The 19,848-nt window shown below is 51.1% G+C and overlaps 1 protein-coding gene across 6 annotated transcripts; it reads right to left on the bottom strand.

Annotated features, from left to right (window-relative positions):
• Window positions 1-377: 377 nt before the first annotated feature.
• Window positions 378-18,940, bottom strand: Nectin4 (nectin cell adhesion molecule 4). Of its 6 annotated transcripts, none has more exons than XM_052200693.1 (10): window positions 18,822-18,940; window positions 18,285-18,442; window positions 8,673-9,032; window positions 6,170-6,460; window positions 5,046-5,166; window positions 3,859-4,007; window positions 3,448-3,604; window positions 2,977-3,052; window positions 2,443-2,517; window positions 378-2,104 (listed from the first exon to the last, which is right to left on the bottom strand). In XM_052200693.1, the coding sequence occupies exons 2-10, from the start codon at window positions 18,358-18,360 to the stop codon at window positions 1,880-1,882; spliced, it is 1,530 nt and encodes a 509-aa protein (XP_052056653.1). In that variant the 5' UTR covers window positions 18,361-18,442; window positions 18,822-18,940; the 3' UTR covers window positions 378-1,879. The 6 variants fall into 6 exon arrangements, with proteins under 6 accessions (XP_052056653.1, XP_052056656.1, XP_052056654.1 ...); XM_052200696.1 differs by having other exon boundaries at window positions 3,448-3,601; XM_052200694.1 differs by having other exon boundaries at window positions 18,285-18,411.
• Window positions 18,941-19,848: the final 908 nt, after the last annotated feature.

Genomic DNA, 19,848 nt, shown 5'->3' with positions numbered 1-19,848 from the left:
GTCAGACCACTTTTATTTCACTGAGCCTAGGCCAAAGTACATTTGAAAATGAGGACACAGACCAGGTGACTTTTGAGTTTCAGTTTCTTTGTCTGTGAAAGGGTACACGGCTGTCCACCCCACACAGCTGCTGGAAGTTTCCAGTACAGTCAAATTAGAAACACTTCACCAACTAAGGCACTGGCTTCCCCAAAAGGCGGTTATGTCCATACGGCCCACCTGAGGGCTCTCAGAAATGGTTAAAATGTCTTTTGAAAGCCACATGCTCCTTTCTTAGCTGTATCTGGGTCCTTTCCCTGCCTGGGAGCAAAGGAGGGAATGATAGAGAGACTCAGTGACTTACCCAGTTCAAGGGGCAAGACAGGAATCAGACAAAAAAGGTTTTATCTGTTTATTTAAAAACAGAATATCGTTTTATGTACAAATATACATCTATTTACACGAAATATACATACTAAGACCCCAGATCCTTGGGGTCCGTAAGTCCTGGGTTGCTTGGGAATGAAATGAGAGCTTCTCCTTTACCAGCAGATTTCAGGCCACACAAGGGTTGGATATAAATCTCAGCATTCTGGCTGCATAAGTTTGGGCAGGCTAAAGAAAAACAAACATCTAACCCCAGGCCCCACAGGTACAAAGTGCCAGAGAGCTCAGATTAATGACTCAGAAACCCCTGGGGAAGGACCTGTTCTCACCCTCACCCACAACACCCCTTTCTCCTCACCTGAGCCTCCACCTTCCCACTACCCTCTGCCCTCACACAACTGAACCAGGAGCCCTTGACAAGTCCCAACTCCGCGAAGGCACAAACTACTGCAGACACAGCTAGGAACCAAGCACCCCATCCCTCGCCTCCTAGCCAATGTTTGTACCTCACACCCCAGGTTCCAGACTCCTCCAGCTGTCAGCTCCCTCCCCAGAACCTCTTTGGGTGAAGGCATCCTAGGAAGAGAACTATCCAGAACCACAGGCATTAATTACTCCCTGCTGTGGTGTCTGCTAAACAGTTGGGTCAATGCTCATGTGGGCTGGTCTTGCTTAAACAAGCCCAGTAAAACACACGCACATAAATCAATAAAGTTTTTTGTTTGCTTATTTGTTTTTGTTTTTGTTTTTTAATTTCTTTTTCTCTTAGTAAGGGAGTCTGAGCAGAACTCAGGAAGCTCCCTTGGAGTTTAATTTACAGAAGGTACGAACATGCAGCAGGCCCACAGGCCACCAGAGGGCAGAGGGCTTCTGTAACAGTTCTGGGCCTCTGGCAGACCCCTGGATGTCTGCTTCACACTTTCTCCCAAGGGGTGGGAACACAGCCCCCCCCCACTTTGGAGGTCAGATTCTAGCTCCAGCTGTGCCCGCACACCTGGATCTGGCCACAGTCTCCGCCTCTCACTTCTAACCTCTGCATCGCTAATACTGCTCTGGGGTCTGAGGAAAAATCCCTGCCTCTGCAGGCAGAGGTCACACATAAGGCATGCTACTCACTAACCACACCCTGGCAATGCTCAGCGCACAGCCACAAATCCTGTGGCACACATATCATTCACTTGGACTCTTAACATGACAGCATGACACACAGCATGGACCGTGGTCACCCCTTCATGCACATCCAATCCGTGAATGCTCACACACACACACACACACACACACACACACACACACACACACACAGAATGACCTACTCGCAATGGTGGGAGGCACTCAACCAACGGAGCTCTCCTGATGAACAGAAGGATTGGAGGTAAAAGTGGAGCAGTCAGTAGGGTGGGAAGTATCTTCCTAAGGAAATGCAGGCATTTAAGGGGGGGTTCCCCCTAAGAAGAGCTGAAGTTCCCCCAGGAAAGCAGAAGAAGCCAGGCCTCGGGAGGGAGGCAGGCCTGGGTCAGACCAGGTGCCCTCGCCCGTTGATGTAGATACCATTGCCTGTAGGTTTGGCCCTCAGGGTCCCATTTTCCTGAACAAAATGGTTCATGGCCTGTTTGATGCCTTCATCCTGATCCTCCTCCTCCTCTGTCCGCCCAGAGCCCGGAGATAGCAGTTCGGTCTGGGTTTCAATCTCTCTCACTGTGGTCAATGTGGAATAGCTGCGGCCTTCTGGTTCTTCACTCTGGAGACCAAGGGCAGGAGATAAGTCAGGAATCAAGACCAAACAGGCGGCAAGGTAGGGTTGGGTTGTGATGGGGTCAGAGGTCAGGTAAAGCAAGGGTAATGGTTGTTCCAGAGGCATGGGGGCTTGGAAACTTGGGGGCCGGGGAGGGCAAGAACAAGTGTTATGTATAGGGATGGGGACACAGAGAGCAAAGGAATAGAAGAGATGGGGGGGGCCGGGGTTCGCATGTGAGCCAGGGATGCGATGGGGTGGGGGCTGCTGTCACACCACATCTGGGGCCAGGAGAGGGGTCCGAGGAGAGTATTGGGACACCGGTGGGGCCGGGGGGGCCTCACCATCACAGAGCAGCTACTGTTGTCCTTGAGACTATCAGGGTGGCCCTCCGCTCTCAGCCCTACACTCTCTTCCGGCTGCAGGGGCCCAGACATGGGGAGGGGTTAGAAAAGAGCTCAGTCTTCTCCCCTCAGCCTGGTCACCTCTCTCATTCTCTAGCAATCTCCTCCCTGATCGCCCTTCTTCCCCCCTCCCCGCCCATAGCTCCGTGTCTGACGCTAGCATCCTTCATCCCTCAATCCCCAAACCCATCCTGGCACCAGCAAGGGAGGTGGATTCCTAGAGCAGCCCCCAACCCAGTCCTAAGAGGGCCTTGCAAGCGGGAGTGCTAGCTGCCCCAGAGCATCGACCTACCTCCACCCCCACCCCCAGCTAATATCCCAGCTTCAGCTTAGCTCCAGCTATGAGTAAGCAGTCAGACCTGGTGTATCTACAGAGGAGCCCAGACTCAAGCAAACCTGTGTGCCCATCCCCCACCCCATCACCCCCCATCCCCCCCACCCCCCCGCCGACATGCACCCAACCTTAGCACACACCTGGCTCCTAGGGTCCGAGTGGTGAGAATGCAGCCTCCGGATGGAGTTCTCCCTGGTCAATGTCAGCTCCTCCTCACTGGGAAAGACAACACCTTGTCAGGACCGGACAGCAGTGACAGCCTCCTAAAGTTGAGTCTAGCCTGGCTGAGCCTGTGGGAGACCTCTGAAGGGTATGATCGCCAAACTACGCCGCCCTGCCCTCCTCGAAGGTGAGCGTCTGTCGCTGCAGAGGACAGCAGTGCTAAAGTGTGCGTAGCAGGTGATACCCGGGGAGTGTGAATCTGTGCTTCTCTCCCGCACAAGTGCTCCAGACCCCAGGCCTTTCTCACTGCCCGCCTCTGATGTTCAAGCTGACCAGCGGTCGGTCACTAGGCCACACGGTCTCCTTCCTGCTCTGCTCTGGCTCCCCTCCTGCTTCATCCCTCTTTGTCCCCAGCTCAGTGCCACCCACTCAGAGCAGCTGGGACTCACTATTTCTGGGTCATCTGCTGGGCTTTGCGTCGATGATATCGGGACATGAGAACCACCACCACCACCAGGAGGCAGAACAGGAGAGCCGCGATCACGCCCACTACGACCACTGAGGCAGACACCAGGTCCACCTGCTTTCCTGGATCCTCGGGGTCTGCTGGAGAGAGGTCAGTGTCTGAGATGCATGCCCAAATCCTTCCCTGATGCACCCAGACCCCACTGCTGCCCACTTATCATCATCTTCACAGGACACACCCACAGTTACCCACTCAGCTTAACCCTTTCCAAAATGTAACATCCATCATCCCCAAAGGCGACCTTTCCCATTTCTTTCTCTGCCTTGCTTCCCGTTGCCCACGCCCAGCTCTGGACCCAGAATCCTTGTCTTTGTTCTCCAACCATTTCGCTTACCAAGAACTTCCACGGTGACCTGAGAATCCCTCGAGGAAAGGTCATTGCTGACGTGACAGACGTAGACGCCACTGTGCTCAGCAGTCAGTGGGGGAAAGCCCAGAGTGTCCCCTTTCACTCGCACCCCACTGGGCAGAGGTCCATCCAGCCTGAAGGACAGGGAAGCTGATGGGTGCTGGCTGGGGCAGGCTAAGGCTGCCACCACCCAACGTGCTCAGGCAGCTCTTCATCCCCTCCCCCATGACGTCACCCGGAGCCTCAGGCTGTTCCCACGGTGCCCCTCCCTACCCTAGACAGGTCTAGGCAGAGGCCCTTTCTCCCTGCCGCCCAGCCTGACCTGGGCACCCCCACACACACTTGGGGAAGATCCGCACGCATGCCATCTCACATGCTCCCACAGGCTCCCCCGTCACCCAGCACCAGGTGACAGGTATACATGCTGTAAAGTCCACACAACAGGTCACTCCACTCCTGGCTGGACTGAGAGCTACTGGGAGCCTGTGACTGTGTGCTCCAACACCTCTGACATTGCATGGTGAAGTAAACAAACCTAGCCCCAGGCACAAGGTCATAGGTATCATCCATGTGTCCACATGTAAGAACATGCCTATTATAGGCTCATACACATGGTTATCCTATCCCTTTCTGAAGAAAAGACAAGGACTCTTGAAGAAAGTGGGTCGGCGTTTCTGAGGTGCTGGCAAAGTTATAGTTATAAGGACTGTGGGTGTAACAGCAGTGATAGTCAGCTTTCTTTATGCCGCAGGCACTTTTAGCCCTCACAAATACATAAAAGATTAATATTTAATATAGTTATATTTCATCATTTAAAGTGAGGGCAAGGGCTGGGGCGAGCAGAGGTCCTGAGTTCAATTCCCAGCAACCACATGATGGTTCTCAGCCATCTGTACAGCTACAGTGTACTCATATACATAAAATAAGTAAATAAATAAATCTTTAAGAAAAGAAATAAAGTTAGGGCAAAAAGCCAAGAACATACCTTCATATTCCCTATGGGTCATAACACATGTCTTGGAACCAGCCAGTAACATTTGTTGATTATGCATATTTTTATATTGGTCTGAATAGTTGCCCTGACTTATCTAGGGTTTGGAATATGTGGTCTTACTCATCCTGGCTCTGGAAAGGCCGGAATGCTAGGCCCCTCTCCAGGCACAGGCCCTTACCGTGTCCAGTTGTATTTAGGAGGGGGTTGTCCTTCACTCAGGCATTTGAGTGTGGCTCCTTCTCGGCCAACATGCCACAAGTTTTGGTCCTCGAGGCCCCTCACAGAGGCCTCGGCAAGGACTGGAATGGGAGATGGGAAGAGGAAGAACAGGAAGATTCCTTAATCCATGATTCCCTTAAATCCCTCTTCCCCTGCTGGAAGAGCCTCCCTCTGTCCTCATCCACACCTCCTGGCCACACTGATCCCACCCCAAGCTCAGAGTCTATTTTGGTTGACCGGTGCGGAGTGATGGAATGGCACTTCTCTGGACCTCCTTTGGCATCTAGCACAGAGCTGCTCCCAAAGCAGGTGTTCAGCGGCTGCCTAATAACCCACCAGTCTGTTCGTCCTCTCAGCAAGCATTTGCAGACTTCCTACTTTGTGCCAAATGATAGTGCAGTTTGGGTGTGAAGTCTATTGCTGGGAACGCACTATCATTTACTGAAACCTTGTAGGATTTAAGATCTGAGAGCTGCTTTGCGTTCATGGATGCTAATTCTCATCAGAGTCCCATACAGTTGGTATAATGACACTTATTTGCTGGTGAAGGAAATGAAGTCTAACCAGATTAAATGACTGCTGGTAAATAACAGAATGGGAGCTTGTCCCAAGTCTGCCTCTAAACCCTAAACTGTATGTTTTGCAAACACTTTCAATTCCATATTTATATTTTATTCTCCCATCCACACTATAAAAACATGGCAGTCTCTCCTATAAAGCTCACAGAGATGCTGGGTGGTGGTAGTGCACACCTTCAATCTCAGCACTCAGGAGGCAGAGGCAGGTGGATCTCTGAGTTTTAGGCCAGCCTGGTCTACAGAGTGAGTTTTAAGAAGGCCAGGGTTATATGAAGAATCCCTCTTTCAAAAACAAAACAAAACAAAACAAAACAAAAAAAACTTCACAAAGACCACAGAGATTTTCCCAGGACATCTATCTTGACTCCCACCCAGGTCTTCTACCTCTGGATTAGATTTAGGCTCTGGACTCAGGCTGATCTCCCCCTCCATGATCCAGGGCCAGAGTGTTTTAGCATCATTTTCAGAACATAGGGATATCTTACCCATACATCTCAGTACTCACAGGCCACTTGGAGGGTGTGGGTGATTCTTTGGTCCTGGAGCAGGCCAGGGTGAGACACCACACAGGTCAGGGGCTGCCCATTCATGCTTCTGCTGGGCACCAGATGAAACTCTGAAGTAACAGCGGCTGAACGGGAGTGTGTGAAAGAGCGGCTGGACTGTGTGCCTTTGACCTCTGTGTCCCATGTCACGCTGGGAGCTGGGCTGCCCTCAGCAGTGCAAGAGGCTGCCAACGTCAGGCCCTGGCCCTCTTCTAGTGGTGGACCAGGATTCAGTGAAGGCAGGGGAGGCACTGTGGAGAGATGGAGAAGGGGAGCGTGAAAGATCTGTACAGTGGCAGTCAGATCCCATCCCGGCAGTCTTACCCAGCTGCAAACTTCAGTCCCCTGCCTTTCTCTCCTTTTTAAAAAAGATTTATTTATTTATTTATTTTCTGTATGTATTTATTTTTATGTATATGAGTACAGTATCACTCTTCAGAGACACCAGAAGAGGGCATCAGATCCCATTACAGATGGTTGTGAGCCACCATGTGGTTGCTGGGAATTGAACTCAGGACCTTTGGAAGAGCAGTCAGTGCTCTTAACCTCTGAGACATTGCTCCAGTTCCTAGTCCCCATTTTCTCATCTCAGCAATAAATGCGCCACATCAGTGGTATCATCTCAAGTGACTTTACATCTTTCTTCACTATTAGTTTTTCGGTTTTGTTTTTTTTGTTGTTGTTGTTTTGTTTTTACAGTGTGTGAGCCGGGCGGTGGTGGCGCACGCCTATAATCCCAGCACTCTGGGAGGCAGAGGCAGGCAGATTTCTGAGGTCGAGGCCAGCATGGTCTACAGAGTGAGCTCCAGGACAGCCAGGGCTACACAGAGAAACCCTGTCTCGAAAAAACCAAATCCAAAACAAAACAAAACAAAACAAAACACCCAAATACAGTGTGTGTAGGTAATTTTTTTTTCTTTTCTTTTTCAAGACAGGGTTTCTCTGTGTATGCAGCCCTAGCTATTTTGAAATCCCTCTGTAAACCAGGCTGGCCTCAAACATAGGTCATTTTTTTTAAAAATAAAAACTAATTTTAAAACTAATTAGATAACTATCTATGTGATAATAACAATAATAACCACTACTAACTATGTGCCAACTATTATGTTAAAACTTTGCATGCATTATCTCATTTAATTTTGCTAACAAACTAGTGAGGTGGGTATTATTATGCCTGTTCTTCAGGTGAGGAAACCGAAGCTCAGGGAGGCTCAGTGGTTTGTTGCAGGTTATCACTTCTTACGTGGCAAAGCCCAGAGTCACAGATTTTGTTTTGGAGTATGTGTGTGCCTCAAATTCTCAGTCCTCCTGACTCAGCTTCTGGGACAGTATAAGTATAGATATGTACTACTATGCTCAGCTGCTTCTTCTTCTCCTTCTTCTTCTCCTTCTTCTTCTCCTTCTTCTTCTCCTTCTTCTTCTTCTTCTTCTTCTTCTCCTTCTTCTTCTCCTTCTCCTCCTCCTCCTTCTTCTTCTTTTCCTCTTCCTCCTCCTCTCCTCCTCTCCCTCTTCTTCTTCCTCCTCTTCTTCTTCCTCCTCTTCTTCTTCCTCTTCCTCTTTTTCTCTTCCTCCTCCTTCTTCTCTTCTTTTAAATCAAGCTTTGTTTTGTTTTATTTTTCTCTCCAAAACTTATGTTGCTAACTTCTACTCAAAGCAAAACCCTGAAGGCTTTTTATTTCTAGCTTCAAAGTAGCCCAAGCACAGAATTGAAGAGGCGACTTGATCACACGTCCAAGTTGACCAGCACCCGTGCCCATGGTGCAAGGCAGTAGTTTGAAAAGTGACTGTGGTCTTCGAGCACACTCACTGAAGGCCCAATCGAGGACTGTATTACCCCTCCCCAACTTACATATTACATCATAGCTAGACCTCAAGTCCACCTCTGGGACTCTCAATTTCATAGGTTTTTTAAAATGACCTATGTTTGAGGCCAGCCTGGCTTACAGAGGGATTCCAGAACAGCCAGGGCTACATACACCGAGAAACCCTGTCTTGAAAAAGAAAAGAAAAAAAAAAATTACCTACACACATTTAAAACCAGAGCCTAGGACAGTGAGGACTTTTGAGTTGGTGTCTTTTGTAGAACTGTAGCAGGAACCAGTAAGTGCCGCTTGGAAAAGAGGAGATATAAGTGCAGAGTGGCAGAGGTCCTCAGCTCTTTGAAAAGCTGGCAGAAGACAAAATAAGCCCGTGCCATGCTGCTCCAGATGAACAAGAGTACACAGAGGGAACCGCGGGCCATCAGAACTTCCTAATACAGGGATTATTCCCCAGCTTTGGCAGCTTTTGGAGAGAATTTCTGGATTGGGTGGGAGGAGCTAGGTAGTCCTCCCTCACCCCTTTAGGACCTTATCTTTTATGACTGCCTGTACTGCCTCTGTCTCAACCATCTCTGCAGTCCCGTTCTGTCTCCCTCTTCCGCCCACACAGCGATACGGATCATGCCCAGCCGGCCCCACTCACCCAGAACACGAAGCCGCATCCGTGCCTGAAAGCTGCCGGCTGGGAAGGTGCTGACTCTGCATTCGTACTCGCCCTCGTCTGCTTGCACAGCATTGCGCAGGAGGACCGAGCCGTCTAGAGGGTCTCGTGGGGGCGGTGGTTGCTCCACGCGGTTCTCATAAGCAGGGTTCACATGAAGCCCGTATTTGGAGTGCAGTAGGGCCAGCTCCCGGGTCCCCTCGTTCGGGCCCACTCGAGCCCATGCCACCTGCCCCACCTGCTCATCCGGATCCCCTCGGTAGAAGCAGGGCAGCTTGGCGTCCTGGCCCAGCACCACTGTCACTAGGTCCGAGGTCTCCAGCACACCCGCGGAGTATCGGCCTGCAGGGGGGCAGACAGAAGCTGTCAGGCTGGTGTGTGTGTGTGGGGGGGGGGGGGGACAATAGAACCAACGGAACCCATAGAGAAGGATAATGAGAGCAAAGGCAGCCGAAATTCCTGAAGCGGTTTGTGCTTACCAAGCGCATTCAGTCCATTACCTCATTAGATCCACACAGCATTCCCAAGAGGTAGGCGTTAATATCGCCATTTAAAAGAGGAGGAAACTGAGATCCAGAGAGGGGAAGTTGCTTGCCTAAGGTTATACAGATGATTTACGGAAGACTCACTCTTTTGCAGCCTAGGATGCTGTTTGAGCAAAGTGAGAAACTTTAACAGGACCAGGGACCTAGCGCCTGCCCTGAAGGAGCTCACAGACTTGACGGAAATGGAATCTCCATGCATAGAACCAGGGAACCAAGGACAAATTTCACAGGAGGCTCAATCTACCAAGAGGCTAAAAGTGAATGCTTCTAGAAAGCATGACAAGGAGTCACGGAAAAGGTTCAGAACATTGGTGCCTGGAATGAGGCATGCTGGGAGGGTAAGGTCCATCCTTGGGAACATTTTTCACACGGCTTGAAGATGAGAGACCTGGATTCCCAGAGAGAAGGAGGTATTCTGTGTGGGAGGAATGGCCTGAACTGAAGTCTGGGGACAGGAACCAGCAAGTCACTAAAGACAGAAAGAGCCCCTAGGTCGGGGGCCTGGAGAGATGAGTTCAGGGCAGGGACAGCAATTGTGTCATTATGTTGAGCCAGAATCAGAGGACCAGGATCAGGAAGGAAGGACTGGTGTGTTGGTGACTGATGGAGCATTTGAAGATTTTGAAATGAGATGTGTTTGTTATATAACCTTATTGGCAAATAAAGATCCATTTCCTGCCCTCATGGAATCCAAGGTCTCTTTAGGAGGAAAAATACAAATGACGGACAGACAGACAGACAGACAATCTATCTATTTATAGATATGAATATACATGAAATCAACCATTGATTATTTCTTTCCCCCTCCTCTTCTTTCTTTTTAAGACCAAGCCTAACTACGCAACCCCCTGGACTGGCTTCAAATGTGCTATTCTCCTGCCTCAGCCTCCAGAGACCTTGGATTATAGGGTGTACCACCCACCACACATGACTTGCAATGGTGGCATCTGACTTAGTGTTTGGTGGTTTGTCCTGGGTTGTTTTAAGGGATGTGGGCGTGGTGAGGGAGGGCTTCATTCATGCTCTGGGTGGGATCAGAAGGCCCAGGGGACCTAGAAAGGCACCGCGGGGACAGCATCAAGGTAAGCAAACAGAGGAGGTGGAGAGGTTGGCTGCTGAATCAGGAAGCAAAGAGAAGAGGACCCAACCTAAGGCAGTGTGTGTGTGTGTGTGTGTGTGTGTGTGTGTATGTTGAGCAGCTGTGGAAAATATAGCTGGGGTGGGGTGGGCCCAAACAATCCAAGACCGCCCTTGCCAGGAAAAGGAATTCAGATTTGGTCAAGAGGAAATGGAGAGTCACCAGAGCCTCCCTGGCCAGCAAGTGCCATGAAGCAGCTGACTAAAGTGCAGTCTGGCTAGAAAACAGGTCATGGAAGGCGGCCACGGCACACACAGTGAAACTGTAGCTGCATCCCCTGGCCAGGCGGTCCTGCGCGGATGAAGGGGGACATTTGGTCACCGACTAGGAAGAGAGGCGAGGAACAGGGAAGGTTGGAAGATGAGTGTCTGATAAAGGAGGTTGGGCCTGGGATGCCTATGGTTATGAAAAAAACAAACAAAACCCAGGGCCAGGGGCTGGGCCCATGCTCTGAGACCGGCAAGAGCACCGTCCCTTTATACTTCCAACTGTTCATCTGCCTCTAATCCCACACGCCCTGCCCTGTCACCTTTACTCACAATGTACCCCTGCCTGGAATGCTCTCCTCCCTGTGTCTGGTCGCTCATAGTCATCACTGTCTGGAGAACTCCTACTCATGCCTGAAGACTCCGCTTAGGCATCACCTCTCCCTCCCTCCCCCCACCTCAGCAGCTTCCCCAGCGCCCTGCCTCAACCCCAGGCCCGGCTCCTTAACCTATACATTAGGCTCTCTCTCTTTCTCTCTCTCGTTTCTTGTTCTCCTTTCCCACAAGACACTGCACTCCATATGAACCAAAACAGGGTCATCTATCACATGTTAAAAACATGTTTTGTTTTGTTTTTAAGTTCATCCTCAGTCAGTGGTATGTGGCCTCCCTCCTGTCACATAAGTGGACCTTGATGAATGTTTATTGACTGAATACATGGATGGATGGATGGATGGATGGATGGATGGATGGAGTCAGACATGGTAGTCCATACCTGTAATCCTAATACTTGGGGAGACTCACACAAGAAGGTCTGTTTCAAGGCCACCCTGGCCACAGGGAGACAAGGCCTCAATCCCCACCTCCTCAAAAACAAAAGGGATATACAAATGAATGAGCAAACACAGGAGAGAGATAAGAAGCAGAAAGAAAGTAGCATCTGGAGGAAGGCACAGTCGCTTAGTTGGACTATGCAGGGACAGTGTTGTCATGGCAACTTTGGGATGGAGGCAAGGGGCTACCTGGGTTCACTGCCAATGGGAGCATCTCTGGACTAGAGAACAGAGGAACAGGGGACAGACACACATCAAGAACTTAGCATGGAGGAGGGCAGAGGGTTTCTGTGAGACAAGTGAATGTGTCTTGTGGCTCCGATAGGACCATGGAGGGGAGGAGGATGCTGCTGGGATTTGGGAGGGCCCCAGACTGGACAGGACAGACCTGCAGGGCCAGATACCTGGGCCCTGACCTGCCTAAGCTGACATTGGTCCCACCCAGCCCAGCCCGGGAGGGAGTCCAGCTAACCACTTGCACCCCTCCCAGGCACCTCCTCCTGGTATTAAAGGGAGGAAGGTTGTCAAGTAAGGGCTGGGGGTGGGGTGGGATAGGGGCCGTACAGCTCACTCTACTGCAAAACACTCCTGTGGATTTAAGTCACGATGACGTGGATGCAATGGGCACAGGGACTCTGAGCCCTGTGCCACTAGAAGACTCAAATCCCTCCAAAGACTGTGTCTATAACAGAGCCAATATTTCCATCCTTAAAATTTTATTTATCAGCCGGGCTGTGGTGGCGCAGGCCTGTAATCCCAGCACTCTGGGAGGCAGAGGCAAGCGATTTCTGAGTTCCAGGCTAGCCTGGTCTACTGAGTGAGTTCCAGGACAGCCAGGGCTACACAGAGAAACCCTGTCTCAGAGAAAACAAAAATCCAAAAAAAAAAAAAAACCCAAAATTTTTATTTATTATTTATTATTTATTTTATGCGTACAGATGTTTTGCCTGCATGCATGTATACCATGTGCCTGGTCCCCCTGTAGGTCAGAAGGGAGCATCAGCTGTCCTGAAACTAGAGTTACAGATACACTGACATGTGAATGGGGGAAACTGTACGTAGGTCTTCTGCAAGAACAAATGCTCTTAACTGCTGAGCCATCTCTCCAGCCTGTTTATTTCTATGCTTACCCAGGCTCTGGCCCCCACTCTTACCACAAAGCACCCATATCCTGCCCCTCACACCTCTTTAGGGCAGAGCAAGAATTGGGTACCCTCCCATCACATGCCTGAGTCTTCAGCCTCAATGTCCCTAAGCTGTGAACCCAAGATCCTCATCCTAAAAGTACAAGCCCCAGTTTTTGAAGACCAAGAAACCCAGTGCAACAGGAAAGGTCCTTTGAAATTGCTCCTAAAAGACCCCCACTGTCCTAAAGCCACTGGGTAATAATTGAAGCATCTCAGGCTAAGGCATGCTTGAGGGCCTTTAGTTCATCTTCCAAATCAAAAGACACAATCTAAGACAACTTGAGCCCAAGTATCCTTGTCCTGGGCTAAATGGACCAGAAGCCCAGGCTTCCAAGCCAGAGCAAGCTAGAATTGCCTCCTCCTCTCCCCCACCCAGTGCTTGCCTGCCTGGCGTCAGCATGATGATGTCACCAGACTGAAGGAGACACACCGCCTGCCTGGTGAGGTCACCTTATGGGCATGTAGTAGCCAGGCCAGGCCAGGCCAAGCCCACAGACCCTTCTGTTGCATGTTGCTTGCTGAGGCTGGTGGCCTCTGGCTTCTTGGGTACTCCTCCTCCTCCTGACTCTCCCTACCCGTCCTCTCAAGGAGCACCAGGACGCTGGTCAGGGGCCTTAGTGACTCAGAAGCTGCCACACAGCAGCAGGCCTAGCCACAGCCACCACTACCTTGCGCAAGGGAGAGAACAGGCCCAACTGGCCAGACGGGATCCCTGCCCTCAGCCTCCCCCACCCCTGGCCAGGCCCCCTCAGGCCTCTTTGGGGCCCTGCCCTTTGTGTACCCCGCCCGCTCCCAGACAGGTCCTCCATTCCTGGCTTAGGCTAGCTGGCTACACCCTACCCTGTTTCTTGGCTCTGGCTTTCCTTTCTGTGTAAGGCTTGGCCTCTGAGCTCAAAAGGGGAAACTGAGGCTGGCCCTTGCAGATATTCAGCCATACAACATCTTTGGGAAGAAGATCTTTTCTTTTGAGGGACTTTTACCCATCAGCATCAGCTGGTTCATAAAAGGATATATATACATACATATATATGTGTGTGTGTGTGTGTGTGTGTGTGTGTGTGTACATACACACACAGGGGTCTTTGAGGTTCATCTGTGTGTCAAAAGGAATAACAGTCTTTTGTGTTTGAATGTTTGTAGTATCTTTGGATGAGAGCTAAGCCAGTTTTTCTAGTTCACATGCACATGAGGCCTTTTTTTGTTTTCTTTTTTGTTTTTTAGTTTTGCAAGAACTTGGGGATGTTTCATACATATATGTATGTGTTCACATCTCTCTTCCGGGAACTATAAATCCTACCTTTTCTATACCCAGAGGAAAGAGCTCTGTGTTGGCATGTGACATATGTGCGCGCACTATTACTCGTACAGCTCACCCTCTGAACACATGGTACACATTCCTGTCCTGCACTACCCTGTGCACATAGTAAATATTTTGATGTCTTTTATCTTGGCTTCCGCGTGTGTGGCTCAGCCACATTTGGTCAGTGTGTGGCTCTGGGCTTCTGCCCATTCTCTTCTTGCCCCTGGCATCGCTTCCCATCTCATCCCAAGACTGCAGGGCAGATTCATCTCAGGCCCAAGGTGGAGGTAACCAAAGATGAGGTCACTGTCCCTCCAGGTGATGGGAAATTGCCACCGAGCCTCCCTGACAACAAAACAAAGACTCCCTCTCTCTTGCTCTTTGGGTTTCTACAAAGGGACTCCCACCCTTTTTACCCCCTATGGCCACACCCCAAGCACCCCCCCACCGCAGTACTTCTGGCCCCCCAAGCAGAGTTTCTTCTCTGGGAATCTCTGTCAGGGATTTGCTGCTTGCCACCACCAGAAAAACCAGCTTTGGCTCTAGGCCTGGGGTAAGAGCTGTCTGGTGCAGGTTTGGTGGGAAGCAGGGAGGAGTGAGGGGGTTGTCTGCCTGAGGCTAGGGGGAGGGGTCCAAGTTGTCTAGGGTCTCATTCTTTTTTGTTAACTCTTGCCTCCCTTCACCAGGTTCACCAGAGAAGATTGGCATAGGTGTGTTAGTATGAGGTTAAAAAAAAAGACATGAGAAAGAAGCATCTAGACCCCCAATCACCTAAGAGACCATAAACAAAGAGAAGCCACTTTGGCCCTTCCCCTGCCTATAACCTTGGCCTTGGAATTGAGGAACTTTGAAAACCCGAAAACTTTCCCTTCCCCTTTACCCACCTCCCTCCCTTACCCCCTACTTTTCCTAAGCCCCCAAGCTTAGCAAGAGCTTCCCAAGCCAGGCAAAGTGCCCACCCACAGATAAATGTGTGTGTGTGTGGGGGGGAGCACATAAGTAACGGAGGGAAAAGAAAGAAGAACTATGAGTGAGGCAGCCAGCTCTGCCTTAGACGCAGCCCTAGCGCAGATAAGTCCCCTAAACCCCCCGGAGCCAGAGTCTGAGCCCTGCTGAGTCACCACTGTGGGTGGGAGACCCAGAATTCAACTTCTCTCAAACTCCTGAGATCTAGCCTCCGAATTCAGACCACCCCCTCCTCCACCTTGGCCAGCTCTGCCTCACACCAAGTCTTAGAGTCATGGGGGAGGGGCAGGAAGCCATGGGAACGGCTCCTGACGCGGCAGGCTCGATGCTTGTTCCTGTTCCAGTGGGAAAGGAGAATATGGTACCCCCAGTATCCTCCAGAAAACAGGGGCCTGACTCCTCACCCAGAAATTAATTGCTTTAGATTCTGTTCCCAGATCTAAACCCCAAGAGTTTCTCTACCCTCTGCACGCCTGACTCAGTTTCCCACTTTTCATTCCCATCTCTTCTCTGCCTAATCTTTATCATCAGTGTAAGTGTTGGAGGCTGGATGGTGCAGGCACTCTCTTCTTACAGGGCTTTCTTCCCCCCTTGCCCCCCCCGCCCCCCCCCCCGTGATTAGCATCCATTCACTTTCCCTGAGGACCCCCCCCACCCTGTATTGCATCCTGAGCCCGGGCTCTAGAAGATGGAGGTGTGCACCTTAAACTCCTCACTGACACCTCTGTAGCTGGGGTCTTTCACCACGGCTCCATTACTACAAAATACTAGAATGGAACCAGGGTCACTGGGGCCAAAGGCTTCCCTGGGATTCTCCTAGGTCTCCACACCTGGGCGGGGAAGCAAACCTCCCTTTCTGGCTTCTCTGGACTTGGGTAGGTCCTACAGGAAAGGGCCTGCCCACCTCTGTCATCAGGAGTAGAAAAGCAGGGATGGGGCTCCTCCCTTTCTAGGAAATTAATCTCCACAGGTTAGTTCTGATCCTAACCCTCAGAAGACAGAATTCAGAATTCATAGAACAACTCACTCCCAGGTCTGACAGGACCTAGCGTTAGGGACTAGGATCCTGTTGGGAAGCAGGTTGCAGATTCAGGCCCCTCAGCCCTAGGGCAAGAGATGGAGGAGGGAGGAGGGAGGAGGGATGGGACCTCACCCGGAAACTCATCCCATTAAGGAGAGACAAAGAGCTGTGGTGTTGGAGGCGCCTCCCAACCCTGGGCTCCTCTCCCTGACAGGGGTGGGGCAGGGCCCTAGGGCTCAGAGCTCTAATGGCCCTGGAGTTGGGGGGCAAGCGTCACTTTGCAATAAACCCAGGAAGGCCGGAGCCCTTGGGAAGGGTCCTCTCAGCCATGGGGAGACTGGTCAGTTCTTCAAACACCACAAACACTCCACTTCAAGCCAGGAGCTGGACAAGCACAGAAGTCTAGCATTTCAGAGTTAAAAGGTCTGCAGAGACCATCCGATCCTTCTTGTTCTCTTGAAGAAGAGTCTCTTAGCTGTTTAGAAATACCTAACGAATTAATGGAAGAAATGGGATCAGAACTCAAGGCTCCTGATTTCCAAATCTGAGAGATGTTCAGAGACATAAAATTAGTCCAGGTTCGTAGGGTCATTAAAGACATGCCCACACCTAGGGGATGGAGATGATGGGGCTCTCCAAGTTACCAAGTGGCCTTCTTCTCTGTCAAGTTATTTCAGCAGATGCATGGTGATGTCTGATTAGTTACTAGCTTCCTAGTTACTGGCTGGAGCCAGCCTTTCTCTCCCGAATAGCTTCTCTCAGGTCTGGGTGAAGTCTAGGGTAGTTTTCTAGCCAGGAGGTCCTTCCCTCTTCGCTGAGCTTCTATTAGAAAGGACAGTTTTGGAGCGTGGAAAGGGAAGGCAGGGATAGGACCCTTATTGCTCCATTGCCAGCATCCAGCCAGTATCCTGGCTGGCTCCAGTATGCTCCTGACTACGACTACGTTTACACTGAGTAATCTTGCAGATCTCACCGACCTATCTGCTTCTCTTGGTTTTCCCATCTGTAAAACAAAGGAGTTGGAGCGCTGATCTCTTTGATCCCACCCAAGTCCTGGAGACACAGGGCTCCTTTCTTCAAGTGTGGGTAGACTCTACAGCGAAGTGACTGCTGGGCTCCCTGGCCCAGGGGGAGGCCCCACCCTCCCCTGGACCTGAAACAAGTGAAAAGGGCTCTCTGGAAGATGGGAATTAAGAGCGGGGTTGGGGGGAAGGGCAGGTGGCACAGGTGGAGCTTGGAGTCCTGAGATTAGAGAGTGAACCTTCTGTGAGAAGAGAGAACAGAGCCAGGCCAGGCTTTCTTGGGCTTCAGCTGAGAGTGGGGGGTTGGGAGGGGATCGCCAAGCGCTGCTGGACGACTGGCTTCCCCTGGTGCTGCAGCATCTTGGGCTGGGGATCCTGCCGTCCTCTGTAGGCAGAGCCCTGTCTTTCTGAGGAGAGAGAGTTCTCGCTACCCAGTCCCCAGAAACAGCCAATGGCACCAGCCGCTATACTCCCCCTCTGTACATACCCTCCCTCTTTGAATATAACACATTTTATACACTTATTATACAATTTATATATATTCTGTCTATGAGGCAGGCAGACAGAATGATTCAAGGCATCCACCAGAGGAAACGGCGAGACAATAAAGGAGTAAAAGTGGAGATGCTCCTTTAGAAGGCCTTTTACCTTCTAACCTCCCCGAGTCATGTAAGAAACCCACATCGTTCTCCACCTATTAGTGTGTGTGCCGGGGAAAGAGTACGAGGACCCTCAGCTTTCCTGTCGTCCTTCAGGGAGCACCCCAATCCTGGTGCTCAAACCACTGTCATTCGAGAAGGACACAGAAATGTCCACCCACTCCCTAGACGGCAGGTTGCCTGCCCTGGGTGAGTAGTGGGCAGGCCACACAGCCTCCAGGAAGCCCTGGGGTGAGCAGGGCCCTTGACTTCCACCTTACAACCTTTCAGCCCACCTGCTCCTGATATACATACATATACATTGTGTATATGTATACGCGTGTGTGTGCGTGTATGTGTGTGTGTGTAAGTATGCATGTATGTATATCTCCACAGAAGCCTTGGCAAGCAAGGCTTTGGCAGAGATAGTTAGGGACTGCAGACATTAAGTGGCCTGGCTTTGGGGCGCAGAGGGGACTTGAGAAGGAAGAGCTATACTGGCTCTTTCTGGGGCGCTGCTGTCCAGTGAAGTGGTACAAAGAGATGGTCTCCTTCACCCAGAGTCCGAGGAAAGGGAATGTTTGTGTATGTGGTGTGTTTATGTGTGAGTTTGTGTGTATAAGTATGTGTATGTGTGTGTCTACGTGTCTGTGTGTGAGTGTGTCTGGGTGTCTGTGTGTCTGTCTCTGCCAGGTAGGGCTCAGAAGCAAGAGTCCGGATGGTTCAGGCAAGTCCTACCTGTAATCGATGCCAGGAACAAGAGCGGTAGCCAGGCGTCAGGACCCCACATCTCGGCTCCCAGGGACAGGGGCATTGGCTGAAAGGCAGACCTGCCCAGTGATTCTGGAGTTCCACGGAGTTCTCCCTGGGAGCCGGTTCTGGAGCTGAGTAAGGTTCTGACCCAGAAGTCAGGAAGTCAGGGAGTCCCCAGGCACGGCCGTACCTGCCTATCCCACTTGGGTCTCCACTAGGGGACCCAGGCCCCAGTTCTACCCACCCAGCCGTGGCTACCCCCAAGAAGCCGTGATCGGGAGCCCTGAGCTCCCCCAGAGCTGCTTCCCACGCCGTGGCCAACAACGAAGGCAGAAACTTGGGAACCTGCTAAGCAGGTCAGAACAGGTGCGTCTCCGGGGGCCGGGCCTGGCACAGAGAGGAGACTCCGCAGGCAGCCACCGCCCCCACGGCCTGGGCTAGCTAATGGGCGCCAGGGAGGGAGGGAAGAAGGAAAGGATCTGGGTGCAGGCAGTGGGATTTCATCCTCCGTGGGGGCTTTACCTGTGAGAGTATCCGACTGTGAGGGGAAGGCTCTAGTTGGGGAGGTGGGCGGGGAGTGCAAGAAGGAAGGCTGAATGCCTTAAAATGAAAGGCGCCAAGATGAACAGGGGCAAGGCCCCAGAAAAGGAAACCAACAGTCTCATAAGCCAGTCGGGTCAGCTGTTTCTTGGGGTCCTTGACAAGTTCCTCAAACTCCTGAAGGGCTCTGCTTTAGTGCCTCAGAAGCAGGGGAGAACTGAGGATATCCCTGGTCTGCTGGTCCCTCATCCTTTAAGAAGGCCAAAATCGGAGAGTGGACTTTGCAGAAGACAGTTTTCTGGAAGCAGGAAGCCCCTTCAGAGACCCCTGAGAAGGACCGCCACTGCATTCCTCTGGCATGGGAGGGGTGGAAGGACTGATGAAGGGGTTAGCTCTGTGGGCTCTTGGTTTCTTCTTAGAACCTTCTCTCCACAACCTGACACCTGGCCCGGAGTTTTAAAAGGAAGAGGGCTTTTTCTCCTTTTTCATGGCATGCCCCTCCAAGGTCATGGGGACAACATGTGGACTTTGCAGGGATAGTATAAGTGTCACTTCATTCCTGTGCTCCAGTAACACTCAGACGCATCTGATCACTTATTTCCACTTTGGCCGAATAAAAGTAATGACCAATCGACAGCTGGGGAGCCAGAAAAAAGGGGAGACTCTTTACCTCCTGTAAGAGAGAGGCAAGATCTGTGGCACACTGGAATTTCAAAGACAGGTAAAAGCCAGGCATGCTGGTGCAGACCTGTAGTTCCAGCATTTAGGAGGGGAAGAAATAACGATCAAGATCTCTCAGATAGCTTTGGCTACATGGAGTTTTGGGCTATCCTGAGCTATATGAGGCTCTACCTCAAACAACAAGAACAATAATAATTTTTTTTTTTTTTGGACAGGATTTCCTTCGCTCTCCCAGAGCGTGCTCTGTAGACCAGGCTGGTCTCAAACTCAGAACTCAGAGATCTGCCTGCCTCTGCCTCCCAAGTGCTAGGATCAAAGGCGTATGTCA

The sequence above is a fragment of the Apodemus sylvaticus genome, chromosome 12 (assembly GCF_947179515.1).
Source record: "Apodemus sylvaticus chromosome 12, mApoSyl1.1, whole genome shotgun sequence".
In the NCBI taxonomy this organism is placed as follows: Eukaryota; Metazoa; Chordata; class Mammalia; order Rodentia; family Muridae; genus Apodemus; species Apodemus sylvaticus.
The sequence above is the reverse complement of the archived record's forward strand: the minus strand, read 5'-3'. Positions and strand labels throughout refer to the sequence as shown.